At 42.3% G+C, this 20,927-nt stretch overlaps 2 protein-coding genes and 1 long non-coding RNA gene across 9 annotated transcripts in view; 2 read left to right on the plus strand and 1 right to left on the minus strand.

Moving 5' to 3' along the window:
- Positions 1-6,666, plus strand: part of TRPM1 (transient receptor potential cation channel subfamily M member 1) — a 159,416-nt gene extending 152,750 nt beyond the window's left edge. For all 4 annotated transcript variants that reach the window (XM_075897707.1, XM_075897708.1, XM_075897710.1 and 1 more), the window contains one exon: positions 5,376-6,666. In XM_075897707.1, coding sequence (XP_075753822.1) covers positions 5,376-6,666 — 1,291 coding nt within the window. The remainder of the gene's footprint in view (positions 1-5,375) is intronic.
- LOC106732939 (uncharacterized) overlaps positions 1-20,271 on the minus strand; it is a 68,838-nt gene extending 48,567 nt beyond the window's left edge. For 2 of the 3 annotated variants that reach the window (XR_012895864.1, XR_012895866.1), the window contains exons 1-2: positions 20,131-20,271; positions 1,404-18,409 (exon numbers count right to left, since the gene is read on the minus strand). This is a non-coding gene — a long non-coding RNA (uncharacterized LOC106732939). The remainder of the gene's footprint in view (positions 1-1,403; positions 18,410-20,130) is intronic. The other variant, XR_012895865.1, reaches the window with a different exon arrangement.
- Positions 19,195-20,927, plus strand: part of MTMR10 (myotubularin related protein 10) — a 56,978-nt gene continuing 55,245 nt past the window's right edge. The window contains exon 1 of one of the 2 annotated variants that reach the window (XM_075897712.1): positions 19,195-20,142. In XM_075897712.1, the coding sequence (XP_075753827.1) occupies positions 20,089-20,142 (54 nt within the window). In that variant the 5' untranslated portion in view covers positions 19,195-20,088. Of the gene's footprint in view, positions 20,143-20,548; positions 20,688-20,927 lie in introns of those variants that run through there. The other variant, XM_075897713.1, reaches the window with a different exon arrangement.

The following is a 20,927-nucleotide window of genomic DNA, read 5'->3' on the forward strand; positions in this document are numbered from 1 at the left end:
AACAATCTCTCATAAAAGCAGGCTTTCTCATGAGATCTCTAGCACTGTTTACTTCTGTGTGGTCTGTGTATACCTCAAGAGCCTTGCCCACATTTTACTTGTACGCTTCCTCTTCCCCCTCAGCTGTGTGAAGTTCAGAGACATTTTCTCTACCTATCACAAGAATAGCCATGTTAGTCTACATCTGCAAAAACAACAAGAAGGACTGTGGCACCTTAAAGACTAACAGATTTATATGGGCATAAGCTTTCATGGGACAAGACCCACTTAGTCAGATGCAGCTGACGAAGTGGTTTTTTTGCCCACAAAAGATTATGCCCAAATAAATCTGTTAGTCTTTAAGGTGCCCCAGAACTCCTCATTGTTTTTCATCTACCCAGCCCTAGTGTAAGAAGTGACTTCTTTCAGCTTGATTTCCAACAGATTGCCCTATTGTATTAGAAGAAAAAGAAGAGAAGAATGAAAAGAATAATGAGATAGAAAGGGAGAGGTATGTTCTAGTGATCTGCATGTTCAGTCTGGACACCCAGAATTCTTGAATTCAGGTCTGATCCAGATTCCCTCTGAGGCCTTGGACAAATCATTTAACCTCTTTCAACTATCAGCTTCCACAGCCATAAATAGGAATCATTCCTTTGTGTGCTTCGCTGAGGTGTTGTGAGGTGTAGATAATATTTGTAAATATGAAGGCCTAAACAGTAATAATTTATGTCTGTATTACTAGGGACCAAGCTGGGCATGGTTGTTCCCTACAGAATGTTTTCAAATGTTCTACTATCCAGTGACAGTTTTAAAATTATGGGTCTCCTATCACTCCTTTGGATGAGCATTCCACAAAATGGAAATCTTGCTGTTAAGAAAATGATACCTGATATTCAGTCTCTATAATTCCTTTACCCTGTTGCCCCTCGCTACTCCCTGTTATAGTCCCATCCTAAGTGATTCTATTCCTACTCTTTTGTACACCCTTATTTTGTACACGCTTCTAGCCAAAAATAATAAATCCTCTTTGTCAGCATTTAGCCAAGTCATAACATTTACCACGTGCAAATAATCAGTGATAGTAAAGGGAATACCTGCAACGCCACAGAGATGCTAATTATCTTAGAACAGTAGATGTCAACAATTTTATGGTGACCACTCTGTATATTTCTTTTAACAAATCCTCACAAACCATTATCACTCTTACCCAGGGTTTTCAGAACCCAAAGCTGTGGTAATTTAACCTGTTTCCTCCAGGCAGTGTCAGGAATAAATAAATGGGGTCACAGCTCCTCCATCTGATGGATGATTGGTACAAACAAGAGTGCTTTCACCCAAAACTCTACCTGTACTGACTGTCAAGTGCACACACAAATGCCATGACAATCATTTTAGAACACCCCAGGCTCAAACATAGTTACCCAAAGTCTGAGAAGGTCTTGAGTGATCAGTAGCCAGGCTTCCAAGGGGCCATCCAACTTCTGGGAAGAAATCAGTCTCGACTCAAAATAAAGCTCCTTCAAATTGCTCCAAATTTTAATCTTTTATAGCTAACTTAAAGCATATTACTCTTAGTAACTCTTAGTGACTCCTAGTACATCTACAGGTCTCCTAGCTTCAGCAAATTGCTCATCATCCTTTATCAGTAAAGCATTTAAAATATTTCTAGTCATAACAATAAAACTTAAATGTCAGGGGAACTCAAAACCATGATCGACTATCCAAACACTCCCTTCCATTCTTATGGTCCATTAACTCTCCATCACATCCTCCTCCCATTCAATTTAGCAAAACTGCAATTATGCATCTATTTGGCCTTTTCTCAGAGTCCTAATAATTATTCCTAACTGTGTGGTATTTGATTTTTCACTAATAGTGGTGAATGCACAAAATGGCTGCAGTTATGCCATACTTAATTCTCCCATAACGCCACCACCACTTAAATGTCTATCTCTGAATTCTTTAACAGCTTGCTGATAGGGAATTGTTCTGAACATCAAGTAGTGTGTGTGCAGTCTGGGAGTCAGAGAGTAAATGAAATATGCATGTGTATGTAATTTGTCAAACGCAGAATTATTGTGACAGTAAATAGAGTAGAAACAACATGCTACTCGGATTCATTATGGTACATGGTCACAAAATAGAGCTGCATGTTTCTCATTGCTTCTTATTCCACAAGCCTTTGTATGCGGGAGCCAAAGAATGTTAATTTAATTTCCACAGTTGATTTGCTAGTGTCACATCCCAGTGTGTAGTGTATACAGTCTCCCCGCACCGTTACTTTCATTACGATATAAATGATACAAGAAAATGGAAAGAAATACATTGTTTTAATGGAACTAGACAATGATTCTACTGTCTACAAATCTTGTACTTAATTGGAAAGTAGAAAAAAAAGGTTTAAGTAGAGCACAGTTCCATAAACTCAAGAGTACATTCTTTTTCATGCAGCAACCAAATGTTTCTCACCATTACCTTGATCTTATATCCAGTCAAAAATTGAATCTGTCATTAGAAAATATCTCTAGTACAATTAACAGAGTTCCTCATGGAGAAAAATGACTATTATACGGGAAGAGGCTGGCATTTGTGGAAAGAAACATAAAAATATGGTTCTCAGGACTGACTGACTATACTCATGTGCTTCAGAGGGGTAGCCGAGTTAGTCTGTAACAGGAAAAATCTAAAAAACAACAAATAGTAGCACCTTAAAAACTAACAAAACATGTAGATGGCATCATGAGCTTTCGTGGGCAAAACCCACTTCTTCAGATGACCGGAGTATAAGAAGTCCAGATCCAAGAATAAATAAGGGAAGAAGAGGAGAGTGGAGGGGAAGAGAGACAGGGAGTAGACAGTGCAAATAGTTACCAGAGGCTGTTAAGAACCATTAGCACCTCCATTGTTTGGTTGGTTGTGTAAGTCATTAAAAGGTGGAAGATAGTGTGCGAGCCATCCTATATCCCTCTTCAGATCATTAGCATAAGAATTAAACTTGTGAATTAAGTTCAGTTCCAGTCCTTCCTTGTGTATTTGGCTTGTGGAATTGGTCTGAAACAAAACAGTGACTTGAAGATCCATTAATGAGTGTCCAGGAAAATTAAAGTGTTCTCCAACAGGTTTTTGTGTGTTACCTTTTCAGATATCTGATTTGTGTCCATTAATTCTTTCCCATAGAGATTGTCCAGTTTGGCCAATATACATTGCAGTGGGGCATTGCTGGCATTTGATGGCATAGATCACATTAGTGAATGTGCAGTTAAATGAGCCTTTGATTTGGTGGCTGATATCATTGGGTCCAGTGATGAAATCACTGGTATAGATGTGTGGGGCAGAGTTGGCACCGGGGCTGATTGTAGGAGTGGGTTCCTGGATGATTATGGTGGAGGTGTGTTGCATGGTTACTGGAAATATTTTGTTTGAGGCTAGGGGTTGTCTGTAAGCGAGAACTGGCCTTTCCCCCAAGGCCTATGAGAGTGAGGGGTCATTTTCTAGGATAGGTTATAGAGTGTTGATAATGTGTTGCAGGGGTTTAAGTTGTGGACTGTAGGTGATAAGTGGAATTCTGTTGTTTTGTCTTCTGGGCCTGTCTTGAAGTATTTTATGTCTGGGTACTTTTTTGGCTCTGTCAGTCTGTGTTTTCACTTCACTGGGTAGGTATTTCAGTTTTTAAAATGCTATATATAGATCCTGTAGGTGTTTGTGTGTGTCTGTGGGATTGGAGAAAATCCAGTTGTAACTTAGGGCTTGGCTGTATACAACAGATTGGAAAATGTGTCTGAGATGGAAGCTAGCAGCATGAAGGTAGGTGTAGCGGTCGGTAGGTTTCCGGTACAGGGTAGTGGAAATGTGTCCATCATTTAATAGTACTGTAGTGTCAAGGAAGTGGATTTCTCATGTGGACTGATCCAGGCTGAGGTGGACACTTAATAACTAAGGTGAATCTACACAGCACTCCAAACTCGAAATAAAATACAAAATTTGTGCTATGCAAATTGTACATCTTACTTTGATTCTATTTCAAAATAGAGTATTTTGAAATTTGGCATATCTACACAGCACAAATTTTGAAATAATTCACTATTTTGAGACATCTCAACTGTCATGGAATGAGGCTTACAGGGATGCAGAAATAGCATGCCTGTTATTTTGAAAAATATTTCAAAATAACAGGCAGCTTGTTAAGATGTGGAATAGCTATTTTGGAATACCTCCGGTATCCTGAAATAGCTGCATAGTGTGGATGTACCCTAATTAGGGAGAGAACTAGATTTAGCTGGAGTTGCTCGGGTCCTTAGCTTAATTTTTGTTTTTTGGAAAATAAAATGAAAATATACATGTTTCATTTGAATCATTGCTCTGGGTGGGGTGGGGTTGAGGGGTTCAGTATGCAGGCTGCCCCAGGAAGAGAGGACTACCCCAGCCCTCTTTCACCGCAGCAACTTGGGGTCAGCTGAGAAGTGCCTCTACATGGCTGCTGCAGCTCCAGTAAGCACCGCCAGGGAAGGGGTGCATGTCCCCTGGCTGGGACAAGTCCAGGTTCATCTGCCCTCTGTGGTCCCCAGCCAGCTTCACACCTGGCCAGGGGAAGGTGTTTGAACAAACGAAGGGGAGTGTTCAAATACCTTCCCCTGGCCAGGTGTGAAGCTGCTGGCCATTGTTTACGTGTGTCTTGGCTCAGTAGACCCTCATCCCTCGCTGGGCCCTGCACACACACACACAGATCGGCATAGGATCACAAAAGCAGACAGCACCCCCACTATGTCACAAAGACATTTAGGGATAAATTAGAGCTAAATAACTCAGAACACTGAGAGCCAGGATTGGGGGTTGTAAACAAAATGTATGGGACCACGGGAAACTTGGCCACACCCATGATAAGTGGACATCCTGCTAACTAAAATCACTGAGGACAATGGATATTGCCAGACCAGAGAGTGCCAGACTACAGAGGTTCATCCTGTAGATACTTCTATTTTTGGAAAATCACAATATTATAGAGTGCATTACACCAACTTTTGTACAAAAAGGGGAGATGTTTTGTTCATTAGACCAGTGAATTGTTCCTTAAAATAAATGGATAGCACATATTGTAAACTCATCCTGTGCAGAAGGCCAGCACAAGGCTTATGCACAACTTATATCCTTTTTTGAAAGCTTACGTGGGATTTAGGGGCTGCAGAAATCTTGGTTTGGCTCTCTGCTGAGACACAATTTTCACCCTGTCTGTGAAAATTGCACATTCAGCACTTATGACCTTTGACATAGTTACAGTAAGGAACGCGTATTGTGCAAAATTCCACTCTACTCTGCAGAAACTGATGGCATATCGTGTGTTGTTTGAAAACATTCTATAGTTTATTTAATGAATCCCTTATTCTTCTATTCCACAGAGTGGAAAACATGTCTATGAGGTTGGAAGAAGTGAATGAAAGAGAACATTTTATGAAAGCTTCTCTTCAGACCGTTGACCTTCGACTTTCTCAACTGGAAGAGCTATCTGGTCGGATGGTGAATGCCCTTGAAAAGCTGGCGGGTATTGACAAATCCGAGCTGACGCATACACGCTCACGAGCTTCTTCTGAATGTGATGCAGCTTACCTCCTAAGGCAAAGCAGTGTCAACAGTTCTGATGGCTACAGCATGTACAGATATCATGTCAGTGGTGACGAGTTAACCTTTGATGATAGCACCACCCCAATGTCACCAGCCTTGGGATTGCGCAAAAAAGCCTATTATTTTGGTACAAAGGAAGAGAAAGATTATGCAGACTCAAAGATGCAACTAGTTCCAGAACGTCAGGGTAGTCTGCGCTATACCCACAGTGCAAACACAGTTGCCTCTACAGATTACAATAAAACTACTTTAGAAATTGCACAGAATGTCAGTAGACCCCCATCTGATTCAGATGTTTGTGTTTCAGGAGATAACAAGCAAGGTATTTCCAAGAGTAATGAAATAACTCCCCAGAGCATAACCCAAACAGATATTTTTATGAATGGACAGTCCGTCACAAGATCAGATTTTCAGAACACTCGTTTAACAGTAGAACGGACCAAGTTAGAAGCTACTATCTCTTACCCCTTAGAAAAATCTAAGGCAATGCGCTATTACCCTGCTGAAGCTTTCAATGCTTGTCAAACAACCATGCTAAAGTCAAGGAGCTTTATATTTACACATGGTGGGAAGCTGGTTGAAGGGGTCAACAACTGGACTACAGCATATAACACCATAATGGATAAAGTGCATCCTTCCACAATTGAACAGTGGACCAGTGAGTGGAAATACCAGGTTGAACAGAAACTTTGTGATGAACCTAGTCCAGACTATCCTGGTGTTTCTGAAGCAGAAAAGCAAGCAGAACAAAAACAATTACTGACAGATACAGAAGAGGACAGCGATGTTGGTGAAGCAGGTGTCAGTGCCTCCCATACTTCTATACCTGTTACCGACAGAACTGAAAAAGAAAACTTACTGTCAGTGAATCCAGACAGGACGTGTGGATTCCCATCTGTACGCTCAAAGAGTTTACACAGCCATTCTCGGAAAGCCAAGTCCATTAAGGACAAATTAAATAGACCAGGACATGCCAGCAGTGTAACTAATCTAGTGGTGGCCTGTGGCAGTGCAACAGAAGAAAAAAAAACTAAGCAAGAAAACACTTCCACAGAAACTGAATGCTAAATGGTTGACATTCCATGTGGCAGTGATGGTCAAGAATTTGATTGGAATAGTTAACAAATATACCACCGTTAACAAATATACCACACTGAACAGAAATGTTTTAAAAAATAATTTAAAAAAACCCTTACATTTTCCACTTTTGTTTATCTTTGTGTAGAAATGTTAATGCCCTGTTCTCAAACAAATGCTTTATGATGTGTGGAAGACATTCCCTTTAGGGGTGGATTTAAGGCTAAGCATGGTAAGAAAATACCAAGTCGGCCAGATCTTTCTTGGGTCCTTTGGCCCATTTATTGACTGAATCTCTTTCTTAGCTGGTTGAAAATTGGAAAATATTTTCATAAGAAATGAGGAAATTCTCTCCCTTTTTCATTGGAAAACGGCTCAATTCAAACCTTTTTGACTAGTTTTATCCTTACATATGCACCCGCTATCTTTATGGATGTGGTCTTTAAAGAAGAATACTGAGTGCAAAGGAAAGTTTTGCAATTTTCTTGATTTTACAGATACTAATTGCACATCAGAAGTGATTTTCAGTCAATAAAATGGACATAAACTGAGTTATTAAAAAAATGCAGGTTTCTCCAAGCACAGCAGGACTTGGGGGGAGTCAGTTTGGTCTGGTACCAAAATACTTCACCTGTCTTTGAACATGGTGATAGCACCTTGTTTTCTGTTATTTTGAGAAGCTTCCTTAGCATGCCAGCATTCAGCATGCATGCACACACACATGCACACACACAAAAACAACCAATTAGTTTGTCAAAACTGATTGCCTTAAGCTGGGCATCATACTGGAAATACAGCTTTCTGGAGGCTCTGTTTTGGGAACTCCATATATTTTTAACTGGTAGTCATCATTGTTTCAAAAAACTTAGTGGGATCTGAAGTAGGAAAATGAAAATCCAAGATCTACATCCATTACTCTCATCACCAGAGATTACAGTGTAGCCTTGTATAAATGGAATTTGCTTTATTTAAATAAATAAATGTAAAAGTACTGAAAAAATACATACCCACCTTTATTCCAGATAAATCTAATACAAAAAACCTTTCTTCCTTCAGGAAATTCATTTTAATGACAACAGGGCAGCACAAACAGTAAGCACTAGAACATCTCACATTCGTTTTTATGTGCTTCAAAAACATAATACATTTTTGTTGGTCATATTTTCTATATTTTCATCCTCTTGTGAAGATACACCTGAACAGCTACTTCAGTTTTATTAAATGCAAAATAGCGTGAATCCCATCTGTCTTTTGAACATTTCGGCTGTGTCTACATTGGCATGATCTTGCGCAAGAACGCTGACGTTCTAATGTATGAAATCAGTGCTTCTTGTGCAAGAACTATGATGCTCCCGCTCAGGAATAAGCCCTCTTGCGCAGCTGCGCTTTCTTGCGCAAGAGAGCGTCTACACTGGCATGGATGCTCTTGTGCAAAAGCGCCTCTCTTGCGCAAAGGCACATGCCAGTGTAGACGCTCTCTTCTGGAAGAGTTTTTGCACAAGAACTCTTCTGCAAAAGAGTTCTGGTGCAAAATCATGCCAATGTAGACGTAGCCTTGTTGTACAGAAAGATCAGGTTGTTTTTCTCCGAAATCTAAAAACAAAATTAACTCTCCCAAATGAAAGCAGAAGCTGAATATTTTTCTTTGAATCACTGATATAATTTACAAAACAATGTACATAGGGGAAAACACAATGAATGCCACAAAATAAGCTCTTCTCCTCCCTTTTTTAATTCCCTCAAGAGGGCCTGAATTTCAAAACTTATAGTCACTATTTTCCCAACTCATATCGTCTTTCATATGAGAGCCATCATTCAAAGGTATTGTGAAGTGCAGTACTAAAATGTACTTTTTCTGGCAATTTTGTTGGTGATGTTATATTTTCATTATCTAGTTCTTGTTTGTTAATTTTCAAGGATACTTTTCTAAAATATTCAAGATGGCTTCTCTATAGTAGGGCAAATGCACCATTTAACACGTAAAAAAGGTGTGGACAATAATTTTTGCAGGGGGGCCACTCAATGAATTTTGGTACATAGTCACAAGCCAGCTCCACCGACTCCCAAAGGGGCAGGGTATGGGGCCAGAAGGGGCAGGGCTGGAGACTAGCCTTCCCCCAGAGTTGTCAGGGCCGGAGGCTTTGAATTAAAAGGCTCATAGCTCCTGGCCCCCACCACTACCACATTGCCTGGCCATCACCCAGAGTTACTGCAACTATTTAAAGGGCTTGCAGCTCTGGCCTCTGCCAGGGTAGCACCATGACCGGGAGCTATTTAAATAGTATTCTGCTGCCTGAGCCACTGCCTGGAAATTCAGTGGCACAGGCAGCAGGCTATAAGTAGCAAGTGGCCAGATGCAGTCCACGGGTCGGATCATATCCCTGGGCCACAACTTAGAATCATAGAACTGGAAGAGAGACCTCAGGAGGTCAACAAGTACAGCCCCCCTGCCAAAGGCAGGAACAATTCCAAATTGCTCAGCCCTGGGTAAGAAAGTAAATAAGCTGGCTGACCTTCAAGTTATTTCCTTGCAGACTGTTCTTCTAAGGTTTACACTTAAGTCCTGTTGTTAGTAACCAGGATTTTTACATGCACTATTTTGAAATGTTGAGTTTAATATGTATATTTTCCATCATCAAATCCACTGTGCTGTGGAGCCTAGTGTTTACAATTATAAGTCACCATAATATTTGAAAAAGAAAGAAGAAGTGGTGTGTGGTTTTTGGGGCGGGGGATTTAAGTTTCCAGTAAGGTGTCAGCTGCCTCAATTTTGGCATTACTATCAAATATCTCCAAACAAAAGGTGTTCCTACGCTAAATGCTGCTAAACTTAAATGGACAGTTATAGAAGTTCATTCTTTACTAACTACAGCATTTCTTGCTGTTATAGACAGACTTGTCAATGCTATCAGTGCAATAATTCCTCACTTAACTTTGTAGATATGTTCCTGAAAAATGCTACTTTTAGTGAAACAATGTTAAGCGAAACCAGTTTTCCCATAAAAATTAATGTAAATGGGGGGGAGGTTAAGTTCCAGGAAAATGTTTTCAGCACACAAAAGACATATAAGTTTTAAACAATTTAAAACAATTTAATACTGTACACATCAATGATGAATGTGAAGTTTGGTTGATGTGGTGGAGTCCGGGGATGGAACATTTCCCAGGGACTGTCTTGCTACTAAATGATGAATTAGCACTTGGCTGAGCCCACAAGGGTTAAAACATTATTGTTAATGTAGCCTCATACTCTGCAAGGAAGCATGGGCTGAGGTGGGAGGGAAGAAACACGCAGAAGTAGCAGTATCTGCAAACACTTCCCTGCAGAAACTGAGCATGATGATGAACTCAAGATTCTGCTGGTGCACACTGCTCTCTCCTCCAGATAGGCACATGCAAGGCTGCACAGTGCCAAGGGGTGTGAGAGAGAGAGACAGACATAGACAGGCTCACACACTCGTGTGTGTGTGTGTGTGTGTGTGTGTGTGTTAGACAGACAGAAATGCACATTGCTCTTTTTAAGTACAGGCAGTCCCCGGGGGGTTACATGGATCCGACTTATATCGGATCCCTATTTACAAACGGGGTGAGGCAACCCCGCACTAGCTGCTTCCCCCCAGCAGACCAGGGAGACGCGAAGCAGCTTTTCTCAGCAGACACCTCAGCTTGAGAATAAAGGACTGAGGGAAGTGAGGTGTGGGAGAATAAAACTGAGCTCTGGAGAAATGTTTGGCTAGAGTTTCCCCTACAATATGTACCAGTTCCGACTTACATACAAATTCAACTTAAGAACAAACCTACAGTCCCTATCTTGTACGTAACCCGGGGACTGCCTGTATACTGACCCCACTTCAAGTACAGTGCCCTTTTAAACACATTATTGCAGACCAGAAAGTCCAGAGTCAGGACTCTGCAGCTGTGATCCTGCTTGTGGAGGTGGGTTACAGAATGGGGGGCTCATCGGAAGGGTCAGGGGGACGTGCTGACATCAGCACCCTTTCTACTCCTCCCCTGCTCAGCTGCTCCTGGGAGCCTCCTGCTTGCTAAGCAGCTCCAAGGCAGAGAGTAAAAGCAACTTGGCAGTGGGAGGAGAGGCAGCTGAACTGCAGCTGCCCAGCCACATACTTTACAAGGAACTTTGGGGGGCTGCCATTCCACCCTGGTTCCAAACCCCCACAATGACAGGCCGCTTTTCCAGTAAAATCCTGCAAGTAGTGGACAAAACAGGCAGCCAAACAATACTATAACATTAAACAAGTATGTGCGCTAATAGATAAGCAAGATAACATTAACCCAGCCAATGTTAAGTGAGGGATATTACTGTACCTGAACAAAGGACTTTTTTTAAGAGGTTTTTTTAATTAGGTTTCTCATAATTTTAAATTTGCTGTTGTAAAATGGAATGGCATTTGATTTTGTTGCACTTCTATGCTGCTGTGTCAGTTTGATGCAATGTAATGGTCAATTTGTATGTGTAGTTAAAATATTTGTCCTAATTTGCAGATGCCTTTTATTGTTTGCCTGTACACTCTTGCTGGAAACTGATTCATCAGTAAACTCAAAAGAGATACACACGTTTTCAGTACTTTTCTAAAAGAGCAGTATCCATTTCACTATGCAGTACAGTTTGTCACATGCATCTTGTTGTAACAACTTTATAAATTATGTTAAACCATGCTTTATGTGCCCAGACACCTTCTAATGTTAAGTTATTAAATTATCTTAAAGTAACCACTCAATTAGACTAACATGGAACTCTTAAATGAAAATTTTTTAAACTTTGTACTTATTGATTTTCTTTGCATGCAAATAACCAGTTATTTTAGCTTCCCTGTGCATTATGCCAAAAAGACATGAAATGATAAATACAGTGTAACAGATTTGTTACTGTGAGAATATGGAAAATACTGCAGCCCATCTTTTCCTTTTTACAGAATATATGAAGGAAATCTTTCCTCAAGATAAATTTCACTTAATAGTTGCCAGTAATTTTGATGTAGATGGGATTCTATGAAGGGATACCTTTTATAAGGCTTTGATCTTGCCATCCCAATGAATATTTTTGTTTGTCTTCTAGTTTATATTTTCAAGCTTTTTTTCCTTCACAACCATGAGGGTTAAAACTTTTTTTAAAATGTGATGGAGAACTTCAGATTTTCTAAAAGCCCAAATATCATGAAATTCTTAATTAAATCAGTACAGTTGGCAGTCAGGCTGTATCTTGAGCTAATGAACAAACACTTAGAAATCTAGCTTGACTAGCACTTAGAAGCTCTAAACCAGGGCTACTCAACTTTGGAATTCCCAAGGGCCACAATGATATTCACAGCACACGCAAAGAGCCACACCTTAAGTGTGGTTGCATATACATGCAAATATATATGCAAATACATGCAAAAAGCTTTTTTCACACTGATGCGCATGAATACAAAGATTAAGAGAAGACTACACAACATGCAGGCCCCAATGAAGTCAGTTTTACTGATACTAATAAAATGCAATATTTACCCGATTTCCACCTGTATGGCAGCACTTTAAATGAGCAATAACAGTCTAGGAATGTAATTACTAAAATGTATATCAACAGAAAACCATTATATTGACTTACTGTTGTAGAGTGTGTTCCCATTGGAGGCCATGTTCATAGGATCTCACCTGCGGACCATGTGTTGCACCTCAGGCCAAAAACAAATGGCCCGCGGGCCACGTGTTGAATAGCCCTGTTCTAAACTGATCAAATCTGATACTGAATGAGTGAAATTCAAGACTGGTTGGACAATAGGAATTCCTTTTCACTACATCTTGTGGGTTTTTTTTTTTTTTTTAATTCAGATTCAAAACAAAAATGTTTCTACCAAAAAGAAAAAGAAAACCCCTTCTTATTTCAGGACAAAATGGATTTTTGCAAGCTACATGGCTGGGGGACAGGTGATCCAGGAGCAACTGGGGAGACTAGCAAGTTGGCTGGAAACTGGCCTGGTTTAATCAAATCCACATTATCCAATGTAAAACTTGCTCAAGTGCACAATTTTTCAGTTGTCTTTAAACCCCATGATCCTCTGCTGAACAGGTCTTTTTTTTTTTTTCCAGAGAAAAACTGGTATAAAATTGGTTTCAATCTGTTCCTTAGTGGATGTTTGTCCACAGCATAAAACCATTATACAAAAGTAATTATATTAATTCACATTTTCATCTCAAGAGGGCTAATGCTGAAACAAATTTCTGTTGCAGATCTTGTGTGATATGAATTAGTTGACATTTTTAATGATATGAAGAGACTGGCAAAGTTGATTAAGTGCAATTTCAGGCTTGTTTGTTTTTTGTGAAGTCTACAATTTATTGGAAGTAGGGGGCTCATTCTACAGTTGTTTCTTTTTTTCCCCTGTTTATAATTTTAAAGGTGCTAGTAGCTTAGCTCACATAATTATGCAACATTGTGTACAGTTTACATGGAATGGAGAAAAATGTTTGTAAAAAACAGAATTCAAGTATAATGTTCCAAGGGCTAGATAATGATACACTTATTTAGGCAGTCATACCTTAACGTCTCAAATAATCTAATTGATTTCAGTGAGACTGCTCCATGTAAGTAAGAGTATAGGGAAATTATTTATTTGATTAAAGAAAAATATTTTGACAGTGTCTGTTGGAAAGAGAAACAGTATGACAATATTGTCATTCCTTAACAGACAGCATCAAATTAGATAAACAAGAGACTCTGCAAATACACCATGATATAGAGTCACAGGACACGATGTCATGTTAGATTAAGAAAGCATAATCTATCCCCTGTAGAAGACAAAAACATTTGTAATTAAATACTCTATCAAGTTGTGTTCCAGTTATGTGATTCCATCATAACCAGTAACCTAACTGAACTGAGAATCAAGCCAAGATTTTGTGGTGGTGTTTTTTTAATGCAAAATTGTGAACAACTTGAAGGATGTAGACAGGGGCCACAAACTGTTGAAGTATTTTATCCTTTCATGTTGCTCTCATTCATCTCACAATTTTGAATTTACCTTGTGACCTTTTGGAATGTTGAGAGTGATTTCAGTGCACAAAGCAGAACAGAAGATGAGACAAGCTGCACTATTTCTCACTTAACAAATCCACAGTAGATTTTAGCTTATAAAAAAGGATGTTACCAGTAGAAAAGCAGAACAAAATTTGTAGAGGTTCTCCTTGTAATTGCCATGAACAGAGTATCAAACAGCAAGAGCTTTTGCAGAGAAATATACTCTTAGAATAAAAGTAATTGATTCCCAAAAAGATGCCAATTTCATATACGAGTTGATCACATGATCATTCCCATAGAATCCATATATTTGTCAGCTAAACAATATGAATATTCAGCTTCTTTTTCTGCTAGCCACCAATCAATGGCAATATCAGAAGTAATCGGAGGAAGGGAAAACTTCCAAAATATAGTGCGACAAACTGTGGAAACTTAAGTACTTCGCATTTTCACACGAAGGACAAAACAAAACATGAGTAAATCTGTTTCTCATTTGTTCCCATTGCTCCTTATTTGTCCATTGAATTGTGTCAGAGACACTAGAGCAGACTTAGTCAGAGTTCTTCATCTTCACCATTTTGCTTCAGTCCCAGATATGAATATCAGCAAAAGGTTCAAAGGGGAAAAAGGAAGAGACAGACTTGACCATAATGGGAGTCTGTGCCAGTGCTTGCTAAAAAACTGCAAAACATGAACATTTTCTCAAATGCTAGTGCACAGTAGGAGCTATAGGAGAATAAATTCAATCAAACTACAAACCATGTATACTTAAATTAACAAAAAACTGATCTGTAGTTTGTAGCTTTTTTAAATCTACAGACAAATATTTGTCCATTAAACATTTTCCAGAACTGTAATTAGGTTTCTTCTCCAAAATATATTTTATCAATACATTCAGCATCCAAGTGATGAAGGCACATATATTTTTATGCTGCGAGGTACTGGTGATTGCATGGATCAAATGCGTCTTTAGGATCAGGTGTGAGTATGTCCTTCACTTAATAAAACTATCAGGACAAATTAATCACAAACCAACCCTCTAAGTCAAAAGGGTTTGTTAACCCACTCAGGATTTGTGCATTGAGAGGGCAGCGGGGTTTGCTGAGGGTTGGACGGCCTTGGTAAGGAGTCTTGGGGGAGGGAGGTGGGAAGCAGAGCAGACAAAAATGAAACAGAGGAAGAGAGCCCCGCCATGTCAAAGCACAATGTGACCCTGGAGAAGCCTTGAGGAAGTTCTAGGGCTGATGCTAAGAGGCTTGGGACTGTAAGCAACTACAGCTTCTCTCCGAGTTACGAACGAGTTACGGACCAAACACTTGGCCGTAACTCGATCTGTTCGTAACTCGGACCCCATTGAGGTACATAGCAACTGCTCTGTTCGTAAACGTGGGTCACGTTTGTAACTCGGGGACCGCTTTTATGACTGCTCCATGGGAGCTTTGGTCATAAATGCGAACTATTGTAACTCAACCATTTGCAACTCTGGGACCGGCTGTAATCTAGCTTCATGTTCATTTTTTCTTCCTCCTGTATTTAGAGACATGGGACACTATTCCTTATAAATAAACAAGATTGAATTAAAAAAAAAAACAGACACTGACATCAATTTCTGCTTCCAATTAAAATAACCTCAGAGCCCAAAACATTTCCGTAGCCAGTTGAATCAAAAAAGGCAATATATTCTTATTGTATAGACATAGGGAGATTAATTTCCACTCCAGTGCATCTGAGAAAGAGGGTTTTTACCCATGAAAGCTTATGCCTAAATAAATCTGATAGGGTATATCTACACTACAGCACTAATTCGAACTAACTTAATTCGAATTAGTTAATTCGAACTAAGCTAATTCGAACTAGTGTATCTAGACCTAAAAACTAGTTCGAATTAGCATTTTGCTAATTCGAACTAGCATGTCCACATGGAGTGGACCCTGAACCGAGGTTAAGGTTGGCCGGAAGCAGTGCCGGCAGGGCATCAGATGAGGACTTAAGAGTGTGGAGCTGCTGTCTCAGGCTAGCTGAGGGCTGTGCTTAAAGGGACCCGACCCCCACTCCCGACAGACCCTGCACCTGGCACGGCTCGAGCCAGCCACCCGATGCCCCCCAGCCCTCCCCCTCTTCCCGGGACCAGGCTGGCGGCTCCCGGGAGCTTGCCCGGGACCGCAAGAGGCGGGCACCCGCCTGGGCTAGTGCGGACATCCACTGTGGCCTGCACTGTGCAGGGGTCAGACTAGATGATCATAATGGTCCCTTCTGACCTTCAAGTCTATGAGTCTATGAGACTCCTCATAGTTTTTGCAGATACAGACAAACATGATTACCTTTCCCAAGTAATGATTTTCTTCTGATTGTTAACTCATTAAAGTAGGATAGAAAACTCATTTTTGACAACTTTCAGTGTTCAACTTCCACCCTGAGAGCATTAGAAATAAAGTCCTGGAGGGTGTGTCTAGACTACAGAGTTTTGTCGACAAAAGTGGACTTTTGTCGACAAAACTATACCTGCGTCTACACTACCACTGAGTTCTGTCGACATAACGTCGACAGAACTCAGCAGTTTTGTCGACACTGGTAAACCTCATTTTACGAGGCATAACGCCTTCTGTCGACAGAGTTCTGTCGACAGAAGGTGTTATTGCATGTAGGGTTGTGTCTAGACTACAGGGTTTTGTCGACAAAGCAGCTTGCTTTGTCGACAGAACTGGATGTAGTCTAGACGCTCTTTGTCGTCAGAAGCTTTGTCGACAGTATCTGTCGACAAAACTTCTGTCGACAAAACCCTGTAGTCTAGACATACCCGGATAGTCCTGGGCCAGTACATAAGAACGTGTGTGTGTGAAATGGGTGGGAGGGGGTGCTTTTCTTGTAAATGGGAACTGTAAGGGTGTGAATGCACCCATCATGGTTCCCCCAAGCAGGGAAATCAGTCCCAGCCCTCCTCTAGCTGGTCAGAGCATGGGGGAGGAAGCATGTTTACTTGGCGGAACTTGGGCAGGGGATGCTTTAGCACCCTTTGCACACCCTTGGTGTACGGGACCTGAGTCCTTCCCCGCTCTATGCACAAAAAGGATTCTTGGTGCACAGAACTCCCATCACTCCTTCACTGAAGAACAATGGCCATCTCTCTGGTACCATCTCTCCTTTGTGCCCTGAAAAGGAAACTCTAAGTCTGGGGTTACACAGAGAAAAGGCATGGAAACAAGATAACTGAAGTTATGGATGAATTAAGGGCCAGGACAAAGACAGTCACACAGCTTCCCAGCTATCCATGTGGAGTAGCATGATCTTTTCTATACAGCTCTGACCACTGCAAATGGACAGATGCAGGCAAGAGAAAGATTCCTGACGTTGCACTGTGGGCCAATTATAGGATTTTCAGACAGATGGCTCTGGCCTCTCAGGTTTTGAAGTAGCCTTTCTGAACAAATTCCCTATATACCCCCAAAAGAAAAATGAGGGTAGGTCCCCAAGGCAATCCTTAAGGTTTTCTTTCTCACTAATGCTTCCAAACCACCAGGTCCAAAATAATCTACTAGCAACATGAACACCACCAGAGAAGTTAAGTAGGATTACCTTCCACGTATATGTATGACAGCCCTATTATGTTATGGACTATTTAGGTACATTATAATTCAATGTGAGCGTTCATGTTTATTCTTTTACGTGACCATAGACCATTAATGATCTCTATTTCACTTATGATTGTATACAACTTTATATTTTAAAAAATAAAGACCATGGGAGAAACCACAATACTTTTTCCAGTTGACAAAATTTTCAGATCATTGGATGAGCAGGTAGTGAGGGAAACAGTTAATCCAGAAGTTATTTCAATCAATTCATATTGGGTAAAGCCTGGCAGTAGAACAATCATTCCAGCCCATAATTTGATCTTCAGCTAGAACTGATGTCGAGCTCTTGTTGGAGTGTCAATTTCCAAGGGTACGTCTACACTGCAAATGCTATTTTGGGAAACCAGAGGTAAACTGAAATAGCCACTCTGTGTCTTTTGATTGTGTTTACTATTACAAAATATAGTGGACACGCTATTTTGGTATCCCTATAGACCTCGTTGGTGTAGACATGCCAAATTTCAAAATAAGATATGCAATTTGCACTATGCAAATTGAGTGTCTTATTTCGAGCTAAGGGTGCAGTGTAGACGCACCCCAAGTGATGCAGCAACTATGATGACTACTCCATTAGACATTGAAATTGTTGTATTTATATTTGCTCAGAGCCAAGAGCAAAGAGAGACAAAAGAATCTGACAGAATGCATAGTGAACTGACTTCAAACCATTACGCCTGAATTCTCTCCCTAGGTCTAGTGTCTCCAGGCTCCGTGCACCTCTATATTTCATTTTCACAATCTGAAGTGAATATAATATTCCCTTCATAGGAGGTGTTGATTAAATAGTTAACATTTTTTCAGCTTTCTGCAAGTGTTGCACTGTCCAATTAAGTGCACTATGTGCTATGTTTACAAATGAATCAAGTACTTTATTTTTGTAATGTTAGTGCAAACAGCTACTACTATAAAGTACTAAAATGTCTAATGTTGAGAAATATTTTTCTAATAAATTATTATTTGGCTGACAAGGGAATAGGGTATTAGTTAGGCTCACGGTGCCTCTGAAGTTTTCTCCGAAGGTATGTTTATTCTTTTCCTAAGTTCTTCATCTGTTTCACAGTTGTGCTGGAACTCATCCCAGCATCTGAAAAAGAAATTTGAGGAAGTGACCTTGAAATACCCTCACAATAAAGTCAAAACATGGTAGGAGTAAAGAAAACATTCATATGGAGTCAGATTTTTGCCATTCTTTACTCACGTTGGCTAGTTCCTTACACCTGGAGTAACTCTACAAATTTAATTCAGCATGCCTAATAGTAATAATATGGCCATAGAGTCTGATTCGTCTTTCACTGATACAGATAGGCTACGTCTACATTGGCATGATCTTGCGCAAATACTCTTTAACGCAAGCGTTCTTGCGTTAAAGTATTTGTACAAGAGAGCATCTACACTAGCATGTGCCTTTGCACAAGAGATGCGCTTTTGCGCAAGAGCGTCCATGCCAGCGTAGACGCTCTCTTGTGCAAGAAAGCTCCGACGGCCATTTTAGCCATCGGGCTTTCTTGCGCAAGAAATGTATGTTGCCTGTCTACGCTGGCCTCTTGCGCAAGAGCAGTTACGCAAGAGGGCTTATTCCTGAGCGGGAGTATCATAGTTCTTGCGCAAGAGGCCCTGATTTCACACATTAGAACGTCAGTGTTCTTGTGTAAGAACTCCCCGCCAGTGTAGACAGGCAGCATGTTTTGGTGCAAAAGCAGCCGCTTTGGCACAAAATCACGCCAATGCAGACACAGCCAGAGACTCACTAGCTAGTAAGTTCTTGGTAAGATTTTTCTTTGATCCTAGTAGGATTGCCTGCGAAGGGGGGAGGGCGGGAGGAGCATTACAGTTTTTCCAGAAGGGGTGCAAATAGATGACTAGCTACCTCTGAGAGGGAATGGAAAGCCTGTGGGACGCGCGTCCACCACACACGCAGCCTCTCCCCGGCCCAGTAGTACAGCTGTTGTCACACACACAGTTGACTGGCGGTGTGAACTCTCGAAAGTAAACTGTCCCCGACCACAGGGGGCTCCAAGTGCCCGCGGCTGCCTCTGTCTGGGCCGGACCCATCCCGCTAGGCGAGGCCACCGCCACGCCCAATGGCGCGAGGCTGGAGAGCAGCCCTGAGAGGCCTTGGGCCGGAAGCCGGCTCTGGGGCAGCCCAGGCCGGGTCCCTCCGACGCAGCTGGCCCCGTTTGCCCCACAGCGGGCACGTACAAACCCCGCCCCGTGCCCGGCTGGTGAAGGGAAAGCTCCCGCCGCGGCCGCCCCTCCCCCAGCCCAGGGCCGGCCTAGGCTCCCCCCGGCCAGGGCGGGCGCGCGCAGCAAGGGAGGGGGCTTGGGAACCCGGCAGGGGAAGGGGGCGCCTGTGGGGGCGGCCGCTTGGCCCCTCCGCGCTGCCGTACAGACCCAGCCTCGCCTCCAACATGGCCGCCCAGCCCCCCGCCGCCGGGGCCCAGTCAGGCCGCCGTTGTTGCCCGCAGCCGGGGGCAGGGGCCCGCTAGGGCGCAGAGGTGCCCCCCGCCCGCCCGCCGGGGAGGGAAGAGCGGGGCTGACGGGGCTCCATGAGGCGCCGGGGCAGCCCCAGGCCGGACCTGCCCAGCCGGCTGACTCCTCCCTTGGGGACGGGGGGGCAGTGGTGCCGCCTTCCGCTGCCTCGTCGCTCCAGAGCGCCGGGAGCCTGCCGCCCTGGGCCCGGGGGCGCGAGGGGTCGGACCCCGCCCGGCTCGGGCAGGACTGGGGACTCCCCGCGCCGCTTCGCCTCCGCCGGGGGCAGCCGCGATGTTTTCGCTCAAGCCAACCAAGCCCACCTTCCGGTCCTACCTTCTGCCGCAGGTAACAGCCTGGGTCCGTCCGCCCGGCGCAGGGCTCCGGGGGGGTCCTCGGGGCGCCTTCCCCTGAGCAAAGCTGCTGCCCGGGGCTTCCCTCCTTCTCCCCCGGCAGCCCGGCCGCGGCTCCCGTCGGTGGTAAAACAGCACCTGCGAGTCAGAGAACCCTCTTCGGCTGCAGCAGCCCCCGGGATTGGCCTCGCTGGACTCTGCTGCTCCTTTCCCCTAGGTCTGCCCCGTCAGGCACAGGCTCTGCCTAATGTTACAGCTACGGGCAGGCAACTGCTTTTAACCAGACCCCAGTCATCGGCTAACGAAAGTTTGTTCGACCCAGTAAAAGTTTGGGTGATTCGTAGTAACTTGAGAGAGGTGAATGATTTTCTGCCCTTTTTACAGTGATTATACGTGCTGGAAACTTGTTCTGGCACTAGTCAAATGTAGAGTTACTTTAAGAGAGAACGTGCTTGTCCCCATATGCAGATAGTTAAGCTGCTGCAGGTCTCATTAAACTTATTCTTATAACGAGCTATCAATAGCTGACGCACAAACAAGGTAAGGAGATGTTCCAGGTAAATTATTATGACAAGGTTCTAAACTCTCTTTACTTCAGTGTAAGTTTTTGAAGTGCACTAAACAAGTGTTGGGTGTGGTTTTTTTTTTTTTTGTAAATTTAGATTTATGGGGTGTGGCTTAATAGTTGAGAAGGGAAATGTACAATTCTCTGTGGGAAATATAAATAGTTACATTTTTCCTATTGAGGTTTTCTGTATCTGTTTAAACTAATAGTAAGGC

Source organism: Pelodiscus sinensis, chromosome 14 (genome assembly GCF_049634645.1).
Source record: "Pelodiscus sinensis isolate JC-2024 chromosome 14, ASM4963464v1, whole genome shotgun sequence".
NCBI lineage: Eukaryota > Metazoa > Chordata > Testudines > Trionychidae > Pelodiscus > Pelodiscus sinensis.